The sequence below is a fragment of the Rhinatrema bivittatum genome, chromosome 11 (genome assembly GCF_901001135.1).
Source record: "Rhinatrema bivittatum chromosome 11, aRhiBiv1.1, whole genome shotgun sequence".
In the NCBI taxonomy this organism is placed as follows: Eukaryota; Metazoa; Chordata; class Amphibia; order Gymnophiona; family Rhinatrematidae; genus Rhinatrema; species Rhinatrema bivittatum.
In genome coordinates, this window is record NC_042625.1 from 74,937,283 (window position 1) to 74,958,792 (window position 21,510).

Genomic DNA, 21,510 nt, shown 5'->3' on the forward strand with positions numbered 1-21,510 from the left:
ATCCAACAATAAAATTGGGTCCTTGAATATAATCTCATTGAAGGCAATTTTCAAAAGTCATTTATTTATTTATGTAACCCCTGTTCCACTCTCTTCTTGATACACAGAAACAGTTAGGAGTCTTTTAGAAGAACCCCATGGGGCTCCTGGGGTTCTTCTAAAAGGGGTAAAACCTGCTTCAGGGCTATTAGCACACTGGACTTCTTTGTTTCTTGCAGTAAAAACACAATGCATGCCACAATAACTTGGGATTATTCAAAAAATAAAAGTTTACGGAAGTATTTGTGAAATGATAATAATTTGGCAAAATGTACATCTTCTGGTGACATCCATAACAGAAATACAATTCCAAAAAGTTACAAATGCAATTCATCGATCTGCAGTAGGGGCTTCCTCTGACTCCCAGTCTCCTATCAGGATACTCTTAGTGTCTGGGACTCCACCTTTTGGTAACTTTTGATAATATTCTCCTCCTCTAATAATACAGGGCAGTTCCTCTGAGCCAGAAGGAGATCCTTCTTACTCTATCGATTTCTTCTCTGAAAATTCTCTCCATGTGGACTTTAGAAGTGATTCCTATTCTTACCTGAATGCAGAACCTCTCCAGCAGCTGCATAGACACACTCTTAGGAGCTTGGACCGCTCTAAAGTATACTTCCACTTCTTCACAAATAGGGGTGATTCTGAATAGAGCAAGAAATCTGGGATAGGTTTCCCTTCCAAAGAGAAGAGATGATGTCCACCTATGCTATGAACATGCGGATTTTGACCCTAATTATCAAATCACTTCTGCACGTACAACCCCCATGGGTAATTTTCAAAATGCCCTTTTATGCATGTACACTTTTGAAAATTACCTGCTATCTTGTATGTGAATTTATGCACATACTTTCAGAAATCAAAAGCGTGCATGTACGTGCCCTAACTCCACCCCCTGGAATGCCCACTAGTGCAAGTGGGGGGGAAATGTACACGTATGCTTGAGTTGCACACATACTTCACTCAACTTTCCAGATAATATTGAAAATCTGATTTATGTGCCAAAACCCTGTCAACAAATACCCCCTTTTAAATTTTGTTACCATAAAATATTTTTGGCACCAACACTAAAGGCTGAAGATGGTGGGAATGCTCTGCATAGAAAAGAAGCAATAACGTAGCAGAAACAAACAAATCAGCCAACAAAATCCAGCTGTTCCCATCATGTAATTCTATGTGGGAGATAAATCCACTTCAGACTTTGAACCAGGCCCCAGGATATTTCACCGTGATGAGTTATTAATATTCTCTGCTAGGCAATAAAAGTTCCCAACCATTGGTGCCTTTGGCTTGATTTTCTGGCTTAACTGTACTGTCTCTCTTTTTTCTAATTCTCTGCTTTTGTAAATGTGTTTTTTTTTTGTTCATTCTCTCTGTCTCGTTCTTTCTCTCTTTTACTTTTTCTGATGTCCGAAGAAAACCAGAGTTTGGAGATTGAAGCTAAAACTCTGACCCTCAAAGTTCAAGGGTATTATAAATGTGACATCCCTAACTTTTACACTGAAATAAGAGCACAATGAGGTTCCAAACTGGGTAATGCGTCTTTATTTGACTGATACTAAATATAGAGACCTTAGATCAAATGAAAAGATAATCACATTTCCACTTTCTCTAAGAATTGCACGCATTTTCTTGGCGCATTTTCTTGGTGCGTCTTTTATTGCATCGGCCCACCTGTAAGCAAGTCATATATCAGGGTAGATTGACCCACATAGCTTTATTTGGATTTTCAGTCACAAACTAGGCAGGTAGATTGTGAATGAAAATCCACCCGTCTGTTGGTGGAGAGCATCCACTTGCTTAACTCTTTAAGTTACATGGGCATTTACTTTGAAAAGAGACACCCCCCACCCCCCCCTTCCTCATCTCACCGCAAACCTTTGGGAGCACAATGCCACTGAAGGCAGTCCTGGCTTTAATAGATCAAAAGATAATTGGACGTATTTATTTAGAGGAAGGGTTTGATATTATTAGATTCTTTGGGGAATAATCACCGACTTTAGATTATTGTCAAGGTATGGGTCAGAAAGAAAATATTTTTACTGTTACAGTATTAGCCCACAATGCTTCATCACCTTCCCAGGAGGGGACGATGTAAAAAATGCTCAAAGGCAATCAGGGGAAGGCTGGCTCCAAAGTTTCTGAGCTTTTTCAAGCTATATATTACCCATGGAGCCTCCGGAAGCAAAGTGATGTGACGTAACAGAGCTGCGTACACCAGGGATTTCAGTCTTTCGGTACGGCTGAGTCCTTTGAGAGTTCAGTGAAGACCCCATCGGCCGCATTAGCGAGGGAGGAGGCAGAGCTGGTACGGCCGCGGTATGTTACTGAAGCCACTCATTTCTGGGCTCAGATCGATTTCCTTTGGGTCAACAAGAGCCTTTAAGTCGAAATTCTGCAGGATGGCGGTGAGGAACAGGAAGATCTCCATGCGGGCCAGGCCCTCACCCAGACAGATCCGTCTGCCTGCAAATGAGAGCAGAGCATGGCAAAGAAGTTTGGTTAAGTTCGAGATAAGGCTACTCAGTATTATTATTATTATTTCAACAGGAAGATTCGCATCATGTTCTGCTTTGTAGTAGTTCAGAAAGGACAGTTTTCAAAGGTTATTGTTATTTTGTTGTTATTATCATCATCATTTGCACAGAGGATACCAAATGCATGCAGTGTTAAACAGATACACATGGGGGTAATTTTGTAATTGCCCACATTGGTGCAAAGTCCGTGGATCACATTTACCTGTGGGCTTTGCACCAATTTGCAAAGTGAAAGCACACGCATACTTTCACTCTGAAAATTATCCCAAAAGAACTACCCTCTCACATTTAAATATTTAAGATATACAGATAGTTTTTCCGAGAAAACTTACATGCATGCTTCAGAAAATTCCAAACTATGAGTGTAAGTGAAATCCCCTCTCCCAACCCTCCTCCCCCCAGAATGCTTCTTTATGCTGTGGGTACAATTCTGCGTGTAGTGTCGCTGCGCTCATCACTTTACCTGCACATGGAGAGGGCAATTTACTAAAAACCCACTGTTTTACCCACAGAAATGTCTGTGCAAATTATCCTCCCTATGAAACAGCCTCTGTTCCTTGGAGCTTACAGTCTGTTCAAGACAGACTGACAAGCTAGACAAACAAAAAAACACATTAGAGAGCATTGAATTAAAACCGTGAAGCCATGACTGGGCAGAACTAGACCAGGTGGGTTACAGGTGGGGTTAATTGAGGAAGGGGCACTTTGGGTCTTGGAATCATAGCGGACAACACTTTGAAATCATTGACCCAGTGCATGGCAGTAGTTTAAAAAAAAGCAAATATTATTAGGAAAGGAATTGAAAATAAAACAGAAGATAGCATAATGCATCTGTACCAAGTCATAGTGCAATGGCACTTTGAGTATTTGTGTGCATTTCCAGTCAGCCCATCTTAAAAACGCTATAGTGGAATTAGAAAAGGTACAGGGAAGGATGACAAAAATGATAAAGGTGATGGAACAGCTCCCCTATGAGGAAAACTTAATGAGGTTAGGCTCTTCAGCCTGAAGAAGAGAAGACTAAGAGGAGATAAGAGGAAGTCTTTTTATTTATTTATTTATTTATTTATTTATTTTATTTATTTAGCATATTTATATACCGTTTTACCAGTATTAATACTGATCAAAGCGATTTACAATAGTATAGATAAGCAGGGAACAGTTACAGTATTTACCCTTTCAAATAGTACTACAACTAGAGGCCATTCCATGAAGCAAATAGCACATTTAAAGGAAACTGAAAAAGGTATTTTTTTCATTCAGTACACAATTAAACTGTGAAACTTGTTGCCAGAAGATGTGGTGAAAGCAGTTAGTGCAGTTGGGTTGAAACAAAGTTTCAACAGTTCCTGGAGAAAAAGCCCATAAACCATTATTAACCATTTAGATTGGGAAAGCCACTGTTTATCCTTGGCTATGAGCAAGAAGGATTGGAACTATTCGTTGGGATCCTTCTGGATACTTGCGATTCGGATAGCCACTGTCAGAGACGATATGCTGGGCCTGAGGGGCCTTAGGTCTAACCCAGTATGGCACTTCTTATGTTTTCATGTTCTCATGTACTTAAATGAAGTTAGAAAAAAATATTCCGCCACTGAAGTGGGTAGGGCTCTTGAAAGAGAATGATTATATACGGGTTTCACTTGAAGTCAAATAGCAGTTGATCTAATTAACTATTAAAGCTGCAAAAAATCAGGCCTCTGCCCAGAAACAATCTATAAAAGGAAAGCGGAGGCTAAGGATGATGGGTGTGGCAAGAGAGGGTGGTTCTACCTATGTAATTTGGAGAGTTACTTAAGAAGACCTGCTATGTGAAAACTGAAGTCCCCTTAACCGGTAAAATATATGCATGTATAATGTGTGTACTTTTTAGGGATACACGTTTGTTTGAAACAAATGGGTAAAATGCAACAAATGAGACCATTTTTATTTCATTTGTGGCCCCCCCCCCCCCTGAAATTAATGAGGATGACCATGAATTAAACGAAAATTTAGTTTCATTTGTTTATGTTTCCCAAGCAAGTCTATGGTCCATTGAAAAATACTGCAGTAAGACTAATAATACATACAGCAGCTAAAAAAATTCCAGGGTAAGAAGCCGAGGGAGGGGAAGAGTACAAGTAGACAGGATGGAGGACCAATTAATGTCCTCCTGCTGATACACCTTATGGGTCTTGCCACCCTTCAGCCTTCCTGCTATATCCCAGACTCTACACATTAGGGGTCTTGATACCACTCTACCTTGCTGCTATATCCCTGACGCTATACTTGAGCATCTTGCTAACATTCAGCTCAATTTTAAAAGGGCTGAGTGTTAGAATGGGTGGGGGGGGGGGGGGGTTACGCGTGAGGTCGTGCCTTGCTCATACCATACACATTTTTGGAAGGGCCCGAACACACGCGCAAACCCCGTTATACACCAAAGTGCCGGGCTTCTACAAAGGGGCGGGTGGGGGTGTGTGGTCTGGGCGGTGAGGGGTGGGGCGGGGGTGGGCCAGGATAGCACCATTAGCTGCTGTCCCGGAGAAGCGTGCACCAGCAGTTGGCCAGCACGTGGAATCTACTGCTGCTCCGAAGGAGCAATAAGGTAAAAAAAGTTTTAAAAATCTAATAGTTAGGTAGGGGTTGGGGAGGAGAGGGGAAAATGTAGGAAGGTTAGATAGGGGTAAAGGGAACTGGGGAAGCCCTACTCGCGTCGCTGCACATTGCTTTGTAAAATTCCCCCCTACATGCGCAAGTCACAGGCCGCCCGCACATGCGCGCATGGATTTTAAAATCCGGCACACATATGCGCGCAGCCATCGGATTTTATAACACACGCTCGCCGGCGCCCATGTTATAAAATTGGCACATCCATGTGCACTTGCCAGGAACCGTGCGCAGGACTTAAATTTGACCCCATTCTGTCTTGCTGCCCTGCTCCTGACACTACGGCTTGAGGGTCCTATTGCCACTCTGCCTGCTGAAATGAGTGGTCTTGATGCTACACCTTGGAAATCATGCGGCCACTCTTCCTTCCAGCTATACCACTCATGCTACATCTTGGGGTTCTTTCTGCCACTCTGTCTCGGTGCCATACCCCTGTTATACCACCTTGGGGTTCTTTCTGCCACTCTGGCTCGGTGCCGTACCCCTGTTATACCACCTTGGGGTTCTTTCTGCCACTCTGGCTCGGTGCCGTACCCCTGTTATACCACCTTGGGGTTCTTTCTGCCACTCTGGCTCGGTGCCATACCCCTGTTATACCACCTTGGGGTTCTTTCTGCCACTCTGTCTCGGTGCCGTACCCCTGTTATACCACCTTGGGGTTCTTTCTGCCACTCTGGCTCGGTGCCATACCCCTGTTATACCACCTTGGGGTTCTTTCTGCCACTCTGGCTCGGTGCCATACCCCTGTTATACCACCTTGGGGTTCTTTCTGCCACTCTGGCTCGGTGCCATACCCCTGTTATACCACCTTGGGGTTCTTTCTGCCACTCTGGCTTGCTGCACCTCGGAGGCCTTTCTGACACGCAGCCCTTATGCCCTATCACAGTTTTCACATCGTGGGGGTTTTTTTTATGACACTCTAACTTGCTGCCAAACACAAGGCTCTACACTTTGGGATGTTTATGCCAGTCTGGATGGCTTCTATGCACCTCTCACAGTGCTTTCGTATCTTAATGCCATTCTGTGCTGCTTCATCCCTCATCAGTTCCTGGGGATTATTCTACACCTTGGAAACTTTGTTAGCCCTTCATGGGAATAATAAAGCTAAAGATGTTCACAAAATGATTGGGTGCCACTTTACCCCTTTCGTGCTACCTTTGTGGGTTTGTGCCACTGTTATCAGTGCCCTCTTTGAAGACTTAGGGTGTTCTTGCTGCTGCTTTGCTCCTCTGACAGTGTTTTGGAAAACTCCTGCTGCTTCTTGTACCCTTTGGCCCTTTATGGTGCCTTAGGCTATTCATGCCACTTTGCCACAGTCTTTATGCCTTGATGTTGTGTATCCACAAGTTTCATCAGAACTGATTAGAAAATCCTAATATTGAAGCTCAAAATAGGCTGCATTGCTTCTTCCATTGACTTTAATTGGAAACAAATGAAAAAATGATTTTTTTTTTGTTTGAAACTAACGTAACGAATGGAGGTGACCTATGAAACAAATGAGCAAACTTAAATGAAAATTTTGCCTTTGCAAAATTTTTACCCACCTAAAAAAAAAAGGTATTGTCCTGGGTGTGTTTCAGTCAGAGGAGTTAACTACTTTAGGCTTGTATAATTGAATTTGCAATTATGTGCACATAGCCTCTCCCCTGTAATCCCAATATTACAATAGCAGGGGGAAAGTATACAGGTACATTTGAACTCATCTACCTGCAGCAAATATTCCAAGATAAATGACCTGGATAGTTTCTCTTTGAAATCTGGTACAGGTACAAAAGTACCTGCTTACTTTGCAATTATAAAGACCATATTCAGTCACCGGCTAGATTGGCGGGCGGGCCAGGACAGCGCCATTAGACGCTGTCCCAGGGAATCATGCGCTGGCAGCTGGTTGGTGCGTGGAAGTTGCTATTGCTCCAAAGGTGCAGTAAGGTAAAAAATTAAAAAAATTGGGGATAGGTAGGCTTAGTTTAGGAATCGGGGAGGAGAGGAGAAGAGGGAGGAAGGGTAGGGTTGGGGGAGGGAACTGAGGAAGCCCTACTCCCTTCGCCGCGCATAATTTACAAAATCACCCCTTCCGCGTGAGGAGGAGGCCACCCACCTGCATAAGATGACACGGATATTAAAATCTGGCGCTCATGTGCGCACGGGAATCCTATTTTATAACATGCGCACGCAAGTTGTATAGTAGCTGCGTCCATGTGCATGCGCCGGGAATCGCGTACACATGGCCGAGCGCACATGGGTTTGAAAATCCACCCCTTAGGATTTTAAGTTATCTGGCCTTGTGTCTTCAAAAGATATCTGGGTAAGTAGTGCTGGGAAAGTCAAAAAAAGAAAAGATGTACAGGAGCCTGTGGCTCCCCCCCTCCCCACCAACCAAATTTCACTGATGCCCTTTTACCCCCATCCCCTCTTAAATCTCAGAAATGAGCCATTGTCCTGCTGTTGAGCCTCCAAATCCTTCCCCCGGTAAGTCTGGACCCTGCTCCCAGCAGAGACTTTTAGGGTTATGGGGGATGGTCGAGGAGTCCAGGGGGCCGTGGATGGGGGGGAGTTGCTTATTTAGATGGCGGGAAGGTGGAGAGGAGGAGTGTTTGTCGGCAACAGTTAATTTCAGTCTGGAAAGGGGCTTCAGCGGTGAAGGGTCAGCAGTGGGCCGTGGGTCATTTCGGAGATTTAGGAGGAGATGTGAGGTGAGGGGTGCAAGGAGCATCAGTAAAATGTGGTTTGGGGGAGGAAATTGGGCCAAAGGCCATTGTCATTCATGGTTGGTTTGTTTTTGATTGAATTTCCCAGCACTGCTTACCCAGATATCTTCTGAAGATATATGGATAAGTAGCAAATTATCCGGCCACATAAGGCAGGACTAACTGAAAATCAGCCTGGTTAGCTGGATAACTTTACTCCTTCCTGGATCACCTCTTTTTTTTTTACCAGATAAGTGGATTGTGAGTTATCCATCTAAATAGCTTTTGAATATTGACCTCTGCATTTTTGGGGTTATGGTTTCAATTTCCCTAAAAAGCAGGAACCACAAGTTTCAGAGAGGTAAAAAAAAAAATATCCATTATTAAAAATGTGTACCAATACCTGAAGAGAAAGGCATGAAAGCATCGTTTCTTTTAAAGCAGCCGCTGGCATCCAAGAAGTGCCTGGGGTCGAAAGATTCTGGGTTCTGGAACTGTTTTGGATCATGCAAGACTGAGCTCAGCATGGGATAGATTGTGGTGCCCTGGAGGACAAAGGGCAGTGCAAATATAATGAGAGGACTTAGTTGTTTGTGTATCTGACATTACAAAACATTTTCTTGTACATTGCCTAGTGCTGCCATGTCAGTGATTACTACATTTAAATAAACATAAAGCATACACCAGCCATTAGACAATGAAATTCAGAAACAAAAGAAGATAAACACAGGACTTTATAACAATCTAGAGTAGGTAGGGAGGCCATATATGGCTTTATTAGAAGGAGTGTTGAAAACAGATGTATCTGATAAAATTAAAAAGTATTATTTAAAACTGGTGAGGGATAAAAGTTACTTTAAAAATTAAGGGAAATGCTGTTTTTGAGTTCAAGTGATAAGATTCTGAAATAATCTACCCAATCTAGCTGAAGCAAAAGTATTAGTACATTCAAATAGATACATCTTTAGCTGACTACTGATGAGATTTAAGGATATGTAAAGAGAAAAATTAACAATGGGTATTTATGAAACTTGGTTGAAGGCTAATATTCTTGTTGTATTTGTGGAATTATAAATGCTGTTGATAAATAGTAAATACATAGAATGTAGTCTACAATTCAAGAACTTGAACGTAGGGTGGTCAGTTAGAGATTACAAAGGCTTAGGATACTTTTTGTTCATTTCCATGTGAATTTCTCTACCACTGGTCATTTATCCTGATCTGTCTTACACTCTGAAGTGATTCAAAGTACAGTAGAGCAGTGGTGAGATATGACACTATCAGCAACCTTGGTAAATGATTCCCACAAAAAAATGCACTGGCATGCTACTATAAACACATCATAAGCAATAAAACTGGTTTGTAATTGCTGAATGTGAATATCAGACAGATAGTGTACTTCTCAGCTAATAAGTAAGGTTTATGATTGTGAGGAACTGCTGTACTTTTTTGCTAGAATGCCTTGGTATGGTTATGGTTGATGGTTGTATATAAGCATGAATGACTAATCTTTGATTGACTATTATTACTGGTCATGGCCAGACTGTCAGTGGAGTGTAGTTGCCTTCCATACCCAGAGATTCTTAAATTTGTTGGACATGATTCTTATGGCCATCTCCTACTAGTCAACTTGTATTTATACCTATGAAAGTAAATGTTACATAATTTATTTCCTTCCAGTGATCAAAATGATGTAACAAAGTTTGATGGAGTACTTTGGTAATTCAGAATTTTCATTTCAATCATATGCATTTTAATGTAAAAATGTATGGGATCCATACCTTGGGAATAACATATTGCCTGAATTGAATATCTCGTGCCACGGCATGAGGGAGGCCCAGTGGGATGAGATCTATGAACCGTTGGATCTCATGAATCACGGCTTCCGTGTAGGGCATTGCACTCCTATCTTCAATGGCAGGGCAACGGTTTCGACCAATCACACGGTCAATCTCATCATGAATTTTTGCTGTTGAGGGAAATGAAAAAAAATATGCAAACTTGGTTAAAGTTATTTTGGGCAGAGCGAATCTATTTCATTTTGAATTAATACAGAACGGTGCAATCAAATCAAGTATGGCCCCAATTACTTGAACTGTGCATTCTAATTGTGTAATGTGTAGTTGTTGGTGTTGTCATTTCCAGTTTCTCCCCTGTGTGTCAGTATAAATCTGTGTGTGTGTTAGCTTCAGTATCAGATGACAAAGATTTATCTAGGAAGAGGACCTGAATTTGGAGGTGCTATAGGAGAGGTTAATAACTGGGATACCCCCTGAAGCAGACCAGATTCGAAACACGGCACCATGTCAAGGTTTCTGTAGAACTAGCACATGCAGTTAAGTTAATGCCAATGAATTTTATTAGCACCTGAATATGTTTTTATGAACACTATTGTATAAAAAATATCTTTAAAAAACAATCAAAAGGGACTGTTAAACCAGTTGAGTCTTATGATCTTTATACTACCAGACTGCTGGTTTATTAAGGTCTGACAAACCCAATATAACAAGCACCAACAAGAATTGTTCTTCTGGTACTGTGGGATACTTGTAGTGAGTGTTTTATGGATTCTCATTCAGTTTGATCTGGCTGTCTTTGTTCAGTATAGAATCAAGTACAAACTGTGGCTCTACACCCTCTAATGAGTTTTGTAAGATCTGGAGTTGAGTCCGGATATAACTCCCCATTGTGGATCAGAGAAGAAGGAAAAACAAAAGCATTAAGCATGGGAACTAGAAAAGTGTATACATCATTTGAAATATGAAGAATCATATCTGTAGCAAAATAGCTGCAAAGAGCACCCCATTCTTATCTGGTGTTCGGGTCATTTTAGTTTGTGGTAGGAATCTGGACAGCAAACACTTGGGAACCACTGAACTCTAGCAATGGTAATTTCCTATGGCGGAAGTGTTCAAAAGGATTTATGTGTGTAACTCTTTTGAAAATTTACTCCATAGGGCTAAACTTTCAAAAGGTTTCATGAGCATAAAAGGGATTTTGAAAATTGCTATGAGATATGATACTTTTATGCACCAAAACTCCTTTGAAAATGTATAACCACTGTTGTGAAGAATAATATGATGTAGAATGTCACATATTTTTTTAAATCACCATTTGGCTCCAAAACATGGGAAAGTTTCTCTTCAGTGATGTCTCTTGGGTAAAAAGACCAGAGAGTAGTTTTTCCATGGAGAGCCAGAGTCTACCTTCATTGGGATACAATCTGAGTCACATTTTATAAACATCAATTGTAATCCACTTCGAACCATTCATGGGAATGTGCGGAATATAAATATGTGTAAACAAACATTTGACTGGTTTGACCTTAACCAATAGCACAGATATTGGAACAACCTGAAAACATGGGCTGTGGTTTATGCCCAGCTCCTAGTGAATGTACATTCACACGGGAAAATGTCATCATCATTGTAATGGCTGCCTTTCTCAGCAGTATTGGAATAAGAGTGAAGAATAAGCCATGCAACAGTTCAAACCTAGTTTTACTTAAACACAGATATTGCTTATGGACATGTGAAAGCATCCATTATTTCTACCAATTTTGAGGTTCAAGAAGGGCTACAATTCACCTACATATAGATACATTTGGATTTACTAAGAGGATAACTTTAAAAACTGCTCATGCATGCCCATATACTGTACATATGTAGACGGGTACATGCAAAGTTGCTACTGTATTTTACAACCTGCACAGAAAAGATATGTGCAGGTTATAAAATACGAGTACATATTCACGCACAAATGCTCATGTATGTAAAAACCACGAGCGGTGCAAGTTTGGACTTATCTGGCTAAATGCCAATTTATCTGGCTAAGTAGTGACATGTATCCAGATAAGTCTGAAAAGTGCTACTTAGCCAGATAAATCAGAACATAGCTGGATAAGTGCCGCAACTTATCCAAATAAATTCAGATTTGCCCGTCCACGTAGCAGGAAAGGCACTACTTAGCCAAATAAGTTGGAAATTAGCCGGATAAGTGTGCGCAAATCTTATACCCGCATATTTGTATTTGCAATTTTAAAAGCATACACGTGTAGATTTTCCTCACATTAATTTGATGCTTTTGTTCCCCGTAAGTCGGCCTTTACCTGCTTAAGTCAGGGCATTTTATAATACATGCGTGGCAATGAAATTACCAGTTTTACCAATTATTCTACCACTTTGCCTAATCCATCTGCAGCTCACAGCTCGATTTCTCAATAGGCACCCATTATATTTGTGCCTAGGGCAGCAAATATTTAGGGGCATTAGGCTGGTTAAGATTTGCTACCCTGTAGCAGAGCTTTACAGAAGATGGGGGAGTAAAAACACCAAAAGTGCCTAGAGGCGGCAAAATCCTAAATCCATCCCTGCTGCAGCTTGTGAAGATCCTCCTGGCTTTTCAGCCTGAAGTCCCCCCTACTGCACCCAGACTCTCCACCCAGTCATTTTTTCACTTTAACAAGGTTTATGATCACTTACATCAGATATTGAGCAGAAGTAAAAATATGCAAATAAAAGACTTGCACACATCACTTTGGTGGGTTTTAAAATAGCAAGTCATTTGCGTAAATGTTGACCCTCCCCCCCATCTCGGAACACGCCTGGCACGCCATCTTCTTAGACGTGGACCCTGATTTATGTGTGTGAGTTGCAATTTTGAAAGCAGCATGTATTTGCGTATGTGCTATTTTATGTGCGCCAGTCTTAATTTTTTTGCACTCAACGTTTGAAAATTCGCCCTTAGGATTGCTTTTTCAAAGCATTTATGCATAAATGATCTTTTTGAAAATTACCCCAAGCATTGAAAGTGCAAATGGGCACGTAGAAGTGATTTTCAGCGTACTTTTAAGCATACTGCCAATAGGCGTTCCTGGGAATGGAGTTGGGGCTGGGGAAAACATTTACACATGTACTTTCAATTTTTTAAGTATTTCTGTAAATGTTTATGTGCCGATGACCTATGCAGCACTAAGGTATGAGTGGTCTTGCTAATTTTTAAAGCAGGACTATGTAGGCTGTCATAAAATTACCCTCCATCTATTTAATTTTTGTGAAAAACATTATCTCCGGCAGCACTGCCAGGAGATAGCTCCGCCCAATCCCCACCCACACTCCTCCCCTTCCCCTAATTTAAATAATACTGCGTGTGATACCGGCACATTGCAAAATAATGAATGACCCTATCAGTTTGGTAGCTCAACATAATCTGGGGGGGGGGGGGGGGAAAGCCACTGCTACAAAATAATTTTAGTCCTACTTTTACAGCTCAGATTCTATTTTTTAATTTGGATGGAAAAGAAACATGAAAATAACTTCCGGGTATGGTGAAATATTTTCCAGCTAAAAATCAAATCTGTAAACTCAGTGAGCATACAGAAAGTGAACTTTGACTTCTCAAGACTGTCGGTTTGAAATCTTCATTGGCTCTAAAATTTGCTATTTAACAGGAAAACAAAAGACCAAGTTACCACAAACTCCTACAGAAAGTTTGGAATCAAATTGGAAATGAGGAAATTTCATGCGTGAAATTGAATTTGGTTTATAATACAAAACATGTGCAGGTGAAAACACCTAGTCCCCGTCCCCTCCCCAAGGTCTTCCTGTTTTCTTACTTGCTGCTTGAACTCTGGATCTATGCCTTGCCTTTCCCCACCGCTGATTCATTATCTTCCTCTACCTTAGTGAATTTCTCCTGTGCTGAGGGGACCATTCCATGCATTCCTTGCCCTGCCTGTGCTGTTAGTCCTCCGTGATTGTCAGAGCTCTGTATGTGAGAGACACTGAGTCTGGGCAGAACTGTTAAGATTCAACTTTTTGCTCTTCGTTTCATCACCTGCCTTATCTTGCTCACCTTCTACATCTGGGTATTTTAAAAGAATCAAGAGTCCATATCTCAGGGTCGTGCTGACTGTCTCCGTCCCAGCCCCGAATAAGTCCAATGTGGTGACTATTAAATTCTCCATGGAAAATTCACTCAGGGGGTTCTCTTTTTCCTGACAGACAAAAAGGATTAAAGATAATGCAAATTAAAGAAAGACATTACTAGTAGCTTCAAGGAGTCAATTGCAAGGCTGAGCATTAGATCAGAATCAAAGGAGGACAGACAAAGGAGCCAGCAGCAGCCCTGAGATTATGTGAAGGCAGTTCATGCAGGTCATAGTCGTTGTTATAATGTGGGCCCCCAGACATCACAGGGGCCTCGTGCTTCCACCCCCGCTTTCTTAAGTTAGTAGAGCATACCCCTCTCTGTGGGATAGAAGAAAAGGGGTGTGAAGCGGGAGGAAGCTAGACTTGTACCTTTTCAACCATATGGCCTCCAGCTAAGAAGATGGTTTGGCTTGGTGCCACATGGAGTAGTTCTAGTTCTATTTATTAAAATTTATTGTCCGCACTCTTCATACAAAGGTCCAAAGCGGATTACAAAATAAAACATACACAATCCTCTGACTGAACGTAAAGCAATAAATAATCATCACACACAAACAAAAATATCATAACCTGCCATAACATAGTAATCATAATGCTGATCTCAGAAAGGAACAGCAAACTGCCTTTATGCCTCTGACCGATTAGGCAGTGTCAAAATGGCTAATTCCTAATATTATGCTCTCTTAAATAGGAAGGACTTTAAAACCTCTTTAAAAGTACTATGGCAATCAATGGACCAGATATCGCTGGGTAAAATTCCAAAAGGTTGGGCCTATAATCGAGAAAACTCTCTCGTATGGTAGCTAAATGCGCCCGCTTTATGGAAGACATTTCCAGGAAAACCTTGCCCTCTGATTTCAGTGAACAAGTGGGTGTATAGATCCTTAAAAATGTGCTAGTCCAACAATCTGTAACTCCAAGAATAAGTCTGTGTATCAAGGTGGCTAATTGTAATTAGTACTGAATCCTCTTTTTAAAAGATAACCAGTGAAATGAACGTAATACCGGTGATGTGTGATCCCGCTTTAGGGGTTGCAGTGAGGATCTGGGCCACAGCATTCTGAACAAGTTGCAGTGGATGCAAGGCCTTTCCTGGAAGCCCTGTGTAAAGTATGTTACAGTAATCCAAACCGGTTAAAACCAAAGCCTGCAGAACAGTGTGAAACTCTAAGAGTGAAGCTCTAATAGAGGGCGAAGCTTCCTTCTACTGTGAAATTTGAAGAAGGAAAATTTCACAACTGCTTTAATCTGCTGGATAAAAGAAAGATGAGTATCAACAATTACCTCCAGGTTCTTCATATGAGGATTAATTGGAATGGTGTAGCTGTTAAATTCTAGGGAAAGCATAACATTACATGGAAGGAGTTGACTAAGATTGGTAAGCTAGGTTTTAGCGATAATTAAAAGTAGCTTGTTATGACATAACTAACGATTAATTGAATGTAAACATAATGAGACTAATTGCAAGGCGTCAGACCGTTAGTGAAGTGTATGACGTTGGTGTAGACATGATAATTTACACCAAGACAGGAAAAAAATCTTGCAAATTGGAGAAAGAAAAAACATTGAAAAGAGTTGCCAAGACAGCGCTCCACTTTCCACTGATTTACAATTAGAGCAGTGACTTCCAAGTCTGGGCCTGGTTAGATAAAAAAGAACTGAACAAGTTGTAGATGGTATGAAAGTTTCCAAGGAATATCAATCTTTATATCATGGTTAAAGGTGTGGAAAGTGGCAGACACTTCAAGTAAGACCATGATATACTCAATGCCATTGTTGAAACCCCTGATGATGGTATCCATACTGGACATCAGTAAGGTCTCTATGCTATGTAATTTGTGGAACCCAAATTGAAACTGGTCAAGATTCGCATGTTTCTCAAGGAAATCATTGAACTGAGAAAGGACAACCATTTTGGTTATCTTGGCAAACAGAGGTAGTGAAGAAATCGGCCTATAAATGGGCAAGACTTAAGGACTGGGTGAAGTATTTTTTCAAAAGAGACAGACAGATGCCTGCCTCAGAGAGACAGAAGAGTATCAGATGTTAGGGCTAAGCTCATGATGTCAGCGATTGAAGCGCTAACCATCTCTAACAATCTTAATCAGTGCAGTGAAACAAGATTTTAAGTGACAAGGTGGAGGTGGGTCCAAGGCCAGCAAATAAATATTGAGGCCAGGCCCTCATTCCCATAGTAGGTCTGGTCACCCTTCAAAAAAGAGTTTACATCAAAATTGGCTGGCTAAGAATGTATGTTCAGCATTGACTTTGCCGCAGCTCGGTGGCAGGGTACCAGAGCTTGCTGGTATCTGTGCCTAAGATTAGCGTTAATTATCAATAGCTGATACCATGTAGTCTAATATGTAGGAACAGAGAAACCTCATAAAAAATGGCGGGCTTTACTCCGATAGTCCTAATTGTCACTAGTATAATTGTGCAGTCACAGGTAAGTATTTGGACCATCACAGGATGTTTAATCATCGGTTTCTCTGTGGTAATTTTTTTTGAGATTTTTACGTTTTCATGATTTCATTATTTTAAATCTGGTTACATTACCAGTCTAAAGGCAGTGCGATTACACTTATCGTAGCAGAGTATATGCAGCCGGAATATCAAACTGGCCCTGGCCCGACACGGCTCGTGTTTCTGTCAGCTTCCTCAGGGGCCGGAGATTGCCAAATCTAGGTTTAAAAATGACATAGTTTACTAAGTTTGTGCAGACATATGAACAATTACCGCTGCTATCTAATATATACATATGATTCCAAAGTCTGCCCAATGATCACATCTGCTACTTGGTTGCAGCTTTAACCTGACAACTGGATCCGCCATTTTCAAAGGTTGTTTTAAACCTGCTTGCATCTTAGAAAGGAACCAATCAGAGAATAAGGTTCAGTAGACTAGAAACCAATCCAAAGCTAGATCAACGAGGACCATTCTACTGAATCATTAAGTCCCTGTGGGGATTGAGAGGCTTATGAGAAAATCCACCATTGTTCATGGTAGTTTAAAAAATAATTATGATCGCCACCACGGGGGTTTTGTACAACTTGTTCAAGAATTGTCCATTTTAATTGGTCAAAGGTGTGGCCCAACTCAGTGCAGTGACTTACCATCGGTGCCTCCATATCGGCTGTATTGAGACGGCTCCTGTGTTCATGAAGACGTACTTTTATTTTTCTGCTGGTACGGCCCACGTATAGAAGCTGACATGGGCACTGAATTAAATACACAACAGAGGTCGAATTACATGTAGTCACAGATTTCTTCTTATATCTGTAACCAGTCACCGGATGTTGCCAATATTGACCCTCGATGGTGGTTGCACACATATCACACTGACCGCACTGATTATGACAGCCTTGCACTCGTGTAGGATCCTGATAACTTGAGGCAGCTCGCACCACATAATCGCGAAAACTTTTACTGCGCTGGTATGCAAAAAGTGGCGGGTCAGCAAAAATTGAATGTAATTGAAGGATATGCCAGTGTTTTTTAATGCTTTCCATAATGAGATAGGATTTATCTGTATGGGTCAACACACAAATATCCATAGATACAGGTTCTTTCTCCTTATATTGCAAAAGGGTCGGGCGTGGAGAATGCCACGCTCTTTTGTAGGCTTTATAGACTGAAGAATAAGGATAGCCACGGGCACGAAATCTGGAGGCTAATATACCTGCTTGAACTTTGAAATCTTTATCTGAAGAACACAATCGTCTCATCCTGAAAAATTGCCTAACTGGGAGTCCATTTTTAAATGCCCTAGGGTGGAAACTATGGTACATTAGCAAATTATTTCTTTCAATCTCCTTGTGATAAACAGTGGTCTGGAGTTGGGAATTTTGAATCAAAATTTGGATGTCCAAAAATGCTATTTTTTCACTACTGTATTGAACTGTAAATTTTAAATCCTCATCAATCATATTGATCCACTGTACAAATGCTTGCAGCAAGGATTGTTCCTTTGTCCAAAAAATCAATAGGTCATCAATGTACCTTATCCATAACAAGATGTTTTTAAACCACATGGACTCATATATATGCAGTCTTTCTAATCTATCCATAACAAGGTTCGCTATGGATGGGGCTGCTGACGAGCCCATGGCTATACCGTGAATTTGCAGGTAAAATGTATCCAAAAATGAAAAATTATTTTTTTGAATGACTAATTTAGCTATCTTGAAAACAAAGCTAAAGGGGATTTGTGAGCCCACCATGGAATCTTTGAGGCATTCTTCAATAGTAAGTAAAGCTGTGGCATGAGATACATTGGTGTAGAGTGATACTACATCCATAGTCATTAACAAGGTGGATTTTGGAAGGATGGTGTATTCCTCCAATTTTTTTAGAACGTGGGTAGTATCTTGAGCAAAAGAACGCATACATTTTACATGAGGTTTTAGAAAAAAGTCCAAAAAAATGGCTAACGGTTCCAGAATAGACCCATTACTTGCTACAATTGGTCTCAGTAGGGGGTCTTCCAAAGATTTGTGTACTTTGGGAACGCCATCCATTACAGGAATACGTGGGCATTTAACTTTCAAAAATGTGCGTTCCTTCTGTGTCAAAAATGGAGATGACTTCTCTTCTAAAAGTTCCTCTATTAATTCAGCTATTTCCGCAGTCGGGTCTCCTGGAAGTTGTTTGTAATATTTACAGTTTGATAGATGTCCTGATAGCGTTTGAACGTATTGGTTCAAACGCTATCAGGTCAATATCAGTCTAAAGGCTAATCGCACTGCCTTTAGACTGGTAATGTAACCAGATTTAAAATAATGAAATCATGAAAACGTAAAAATCTAAAAAAAAATTACCACAGAGAAACCGATGATTAAACATCCTGTGACGGTCCGAATACCTACCTGTGACTGCACAATTATACTAGCGGCAATTAGGGCTATCGGAGTAAAGCCCGCCATTTTTTATGAGGTTTCTCTGTTCCTACATATTAGACTACATGGTATCAGCTATTGATATTTCTCCTAAATATGATGCTGTTTTGAATTTAAGCTATTAGTGTACATCATATATATATATATACAGTTTTGTTGTATTTAAGATTAGCGTTATACATAGATGGAGTTAGTAAGGGGACTGGGTGCAGCTCACCAGTTGTGACTCTTAGGTGCCTGTGGTGGTAGCCTTGTTTTTGTTTAAGAGCCTACAGGTTGGGTGACCTAGGGCTGGGGTACCTTTCTGGGAAATTGGTGGATACTATACTGGAACCTAGTTGATTAGTTGGAGAGGTTACGACGTTTATGAATTCCACCTGGGTACCAGTTTGTCAAATAAAGCTGTGGCCTTTGATCTCCACTCAAGGTAGGTTGTATTTTTGGAAATGTGAGAAAGTATGGGAGAGACGTGCATGGCATGGGAGTGGCCATGAGTTACAGGGTGCGTTCACATTAGAACAACAGTACAGGGAGATAAATAGAGTTTCTCTGATCACAGATCAATAGGACAGAGTAGAGTCAAACTCATATACCAATATTTCCCCTGGCTAACATTTTTAAATGGACTAGGGGGGTGCAGGTCCAAGATTTAAAATCATGAGAGGTCTAGAACGGGTAGATGTGAATCGGTTATTTACTCTTTCGGATAATAGAAAGACTAGGGGGCACTCCATGAAGTTAGCATGTGGCACATTTAAAACTAATCGGAGAAAGTTCTTTTTTACTCAACGCACAATTAAACTCTGGAATTTGTTGCCAGAGGATGTGGTTAGTGCAGTTAGTATAGCTGTGTTTAAAAAAGGATTGGATAAGTTCTTGGAGGAGAAGTCCATTACCTGCTATTAAGTTCACTTAGAGAATAGCCACTGACTTAGTTTTTGGGTACTTGCCAGGTTCTTATGGCCTGGATTGGCCACTGTTGGAAACAGGATGCTGGGCTTGATGGACCCTTGGTCTGACCCAGTATGGCATTTTCTTATGTTCTTATTTTTGGTTTGGTTTGATTTCTCATTTCGGGGGGGGGGGGGGGGAGATTGTGGAGACCCTCTGTCTGACCACCCCCCCGCCCCCCACCAGCGTCGCCCGTATGACATAGTGAGGGCAAAGGTAGCGCCGGCGCCATTTTGAATTTTGGCAATACGGCCCGCGTGTAGGAGGTCGCTCCCGGACCCCCGCTGGACTTTTGGCAAGTCTTGTGGGGGTCAGGAGGCCCCCCCAAGCTGGCCAAAAGTCCCTGGGGGTCCAGCGAGGGTCCGGGAGCGATCTCCTGCACGAGTGACATCGGGAGCCAGGAACCAAAATGGCACCGGCGCTACCTTTGCCCTGTCACATGATAAGGGCAAAGGGCCACTAGCACCATTTCTCTTAACGCAGCCGTGGCCAGAGAGCAGAGATCGCGCCGGGACCCCCCCACTGGACCCCAGGTAATTTAAAACATTTTGGGGGGATTCGGGAGGGTGGGGGATTTGTTTTAAAGGTTCGGGGTGGGTTTTAGGGTTGTTTTGGTGTGCCGGTTTTCCCGCCCTCCCCCAAATAATTCCCGTGCCCTATTTAACGATACAATACAAATGCCCCTGACGATAAATCGGGGGCATTTGTATTGTATCGTGCACTCTAACGATTTTGGACGATTTTAAAATTATCTGACGTTTTTGAAGAAACAGCTGTATCTTTGATAATGAGGAATTATTTTAAAAATATAAATGTTTCCTTTTGTGGAGGCCTTGTTCGGGTATTTCCCGACTTAGCCAAATCTACGCAGCAGCGTAGAAAAGAATTTCTACTTATGAGATCTGAGACCATAGCAGCTGGGGGTAGTTTTAAATTACGCTACCCCTGCAAATGCATAATACAACTGGCCAGTAATACATATATTTTCTTTTTACCAGTCCAGCTGAAGGATTTCTTATCTGGTAGGAGACCACCTGAGGAGTTGTAATGAGGTCGATGTGTAAAGGCGGTAGTTACAGGGCTAGTAATTTGTAATTGTTTCTTTTGATTACTCCTCGTAAATTAGTTTCCTTTCCCCCCCTCAAAATTTCCTATGTAATAAGAAAACGATATTTGTTAATAAGAAATTTTGATTTTGTTTCTGATGTTAAGGGCAGGAAAGGCCCACTATTAATTATATAATTTCTGTATTTTCCGATACAATGATCTATTGTATATTTTTTGAAAACTTGAGAAATAAAAAATTAAAAAAAAAAAAAAAAAAAATTATCTGACGATAATTTTAATCATTCAAAAATGATTCACATCCCTAGTGTATATATATACCGTGATGCCAGCTTTGCTCCATCTCCATCTGCTAATAGAGGTGCATAACCCAGTGGTGTGCATCCACCTATTTTCATTAAATAAAATGAACTTATCAGGTAAGTAGTAATTTCTCCATGAAGTTTTGCCTGAGGTATCTAATTCTAGGGGATCTCTCAACACACATGCACGTATAGTATCATATACAGGATCTCTAATCCTATTATGCAAGTGCTGAGCACACCCAATCTCATACCACTACACAGACAGATAAGATCCAAAAGAACTGTACAGAGCACCTGATTCTAATGTGCAGGGGCTTCAAATGGAACATGAAAACAAGTTAGATTAAGTATACTCAACTTGCATTGACTAGTAATCGTACAGGAAGTGCAACATGTTGTATCCCAGCATATTTTACATGTTACCAGTCATGGTAGAGGAAATTTTTAGAAGC

At 41.1% G+C, this 21,510-nt stretch overlaps 1 protein-coding gene across 1 annotated transcript in view; it reads right to left on the reverse strand.

The window, feature by feature from the left end:
- Positions 1-1,561: 1,561 nt before the first annotated feature.
- LOC115073027 (cytochrome P450 2C19-like) overlaps positions 1,562-21,510 on the reverse strand; it is a 40,324-nt gene continuing 20,375 nt past the window's right edge. The window contains exons 6-9 of the mRNA XM_029571139.1: positions 13,766-13,907; positions 9,694-9,881; positions 8,316-8,457; positions 1,562-2,505 (exon numbers count right to left, since the gene is read on the reverse strand). Coding sequence (XP_029426999.1) covers positions 2,324-2,505; positions 8,316-8,457; positions 9,694-9,881; positions 13,766-13,907 — 654 coding nt within the window. The 3' untranslated portion in view covers positions 1,562-2,323. The remainder of the gene's footprint in view (positions 2,506-8,315; positions 8,458-9,693; positions 9,882-13,765; positions 13,908-21,510) is intronic.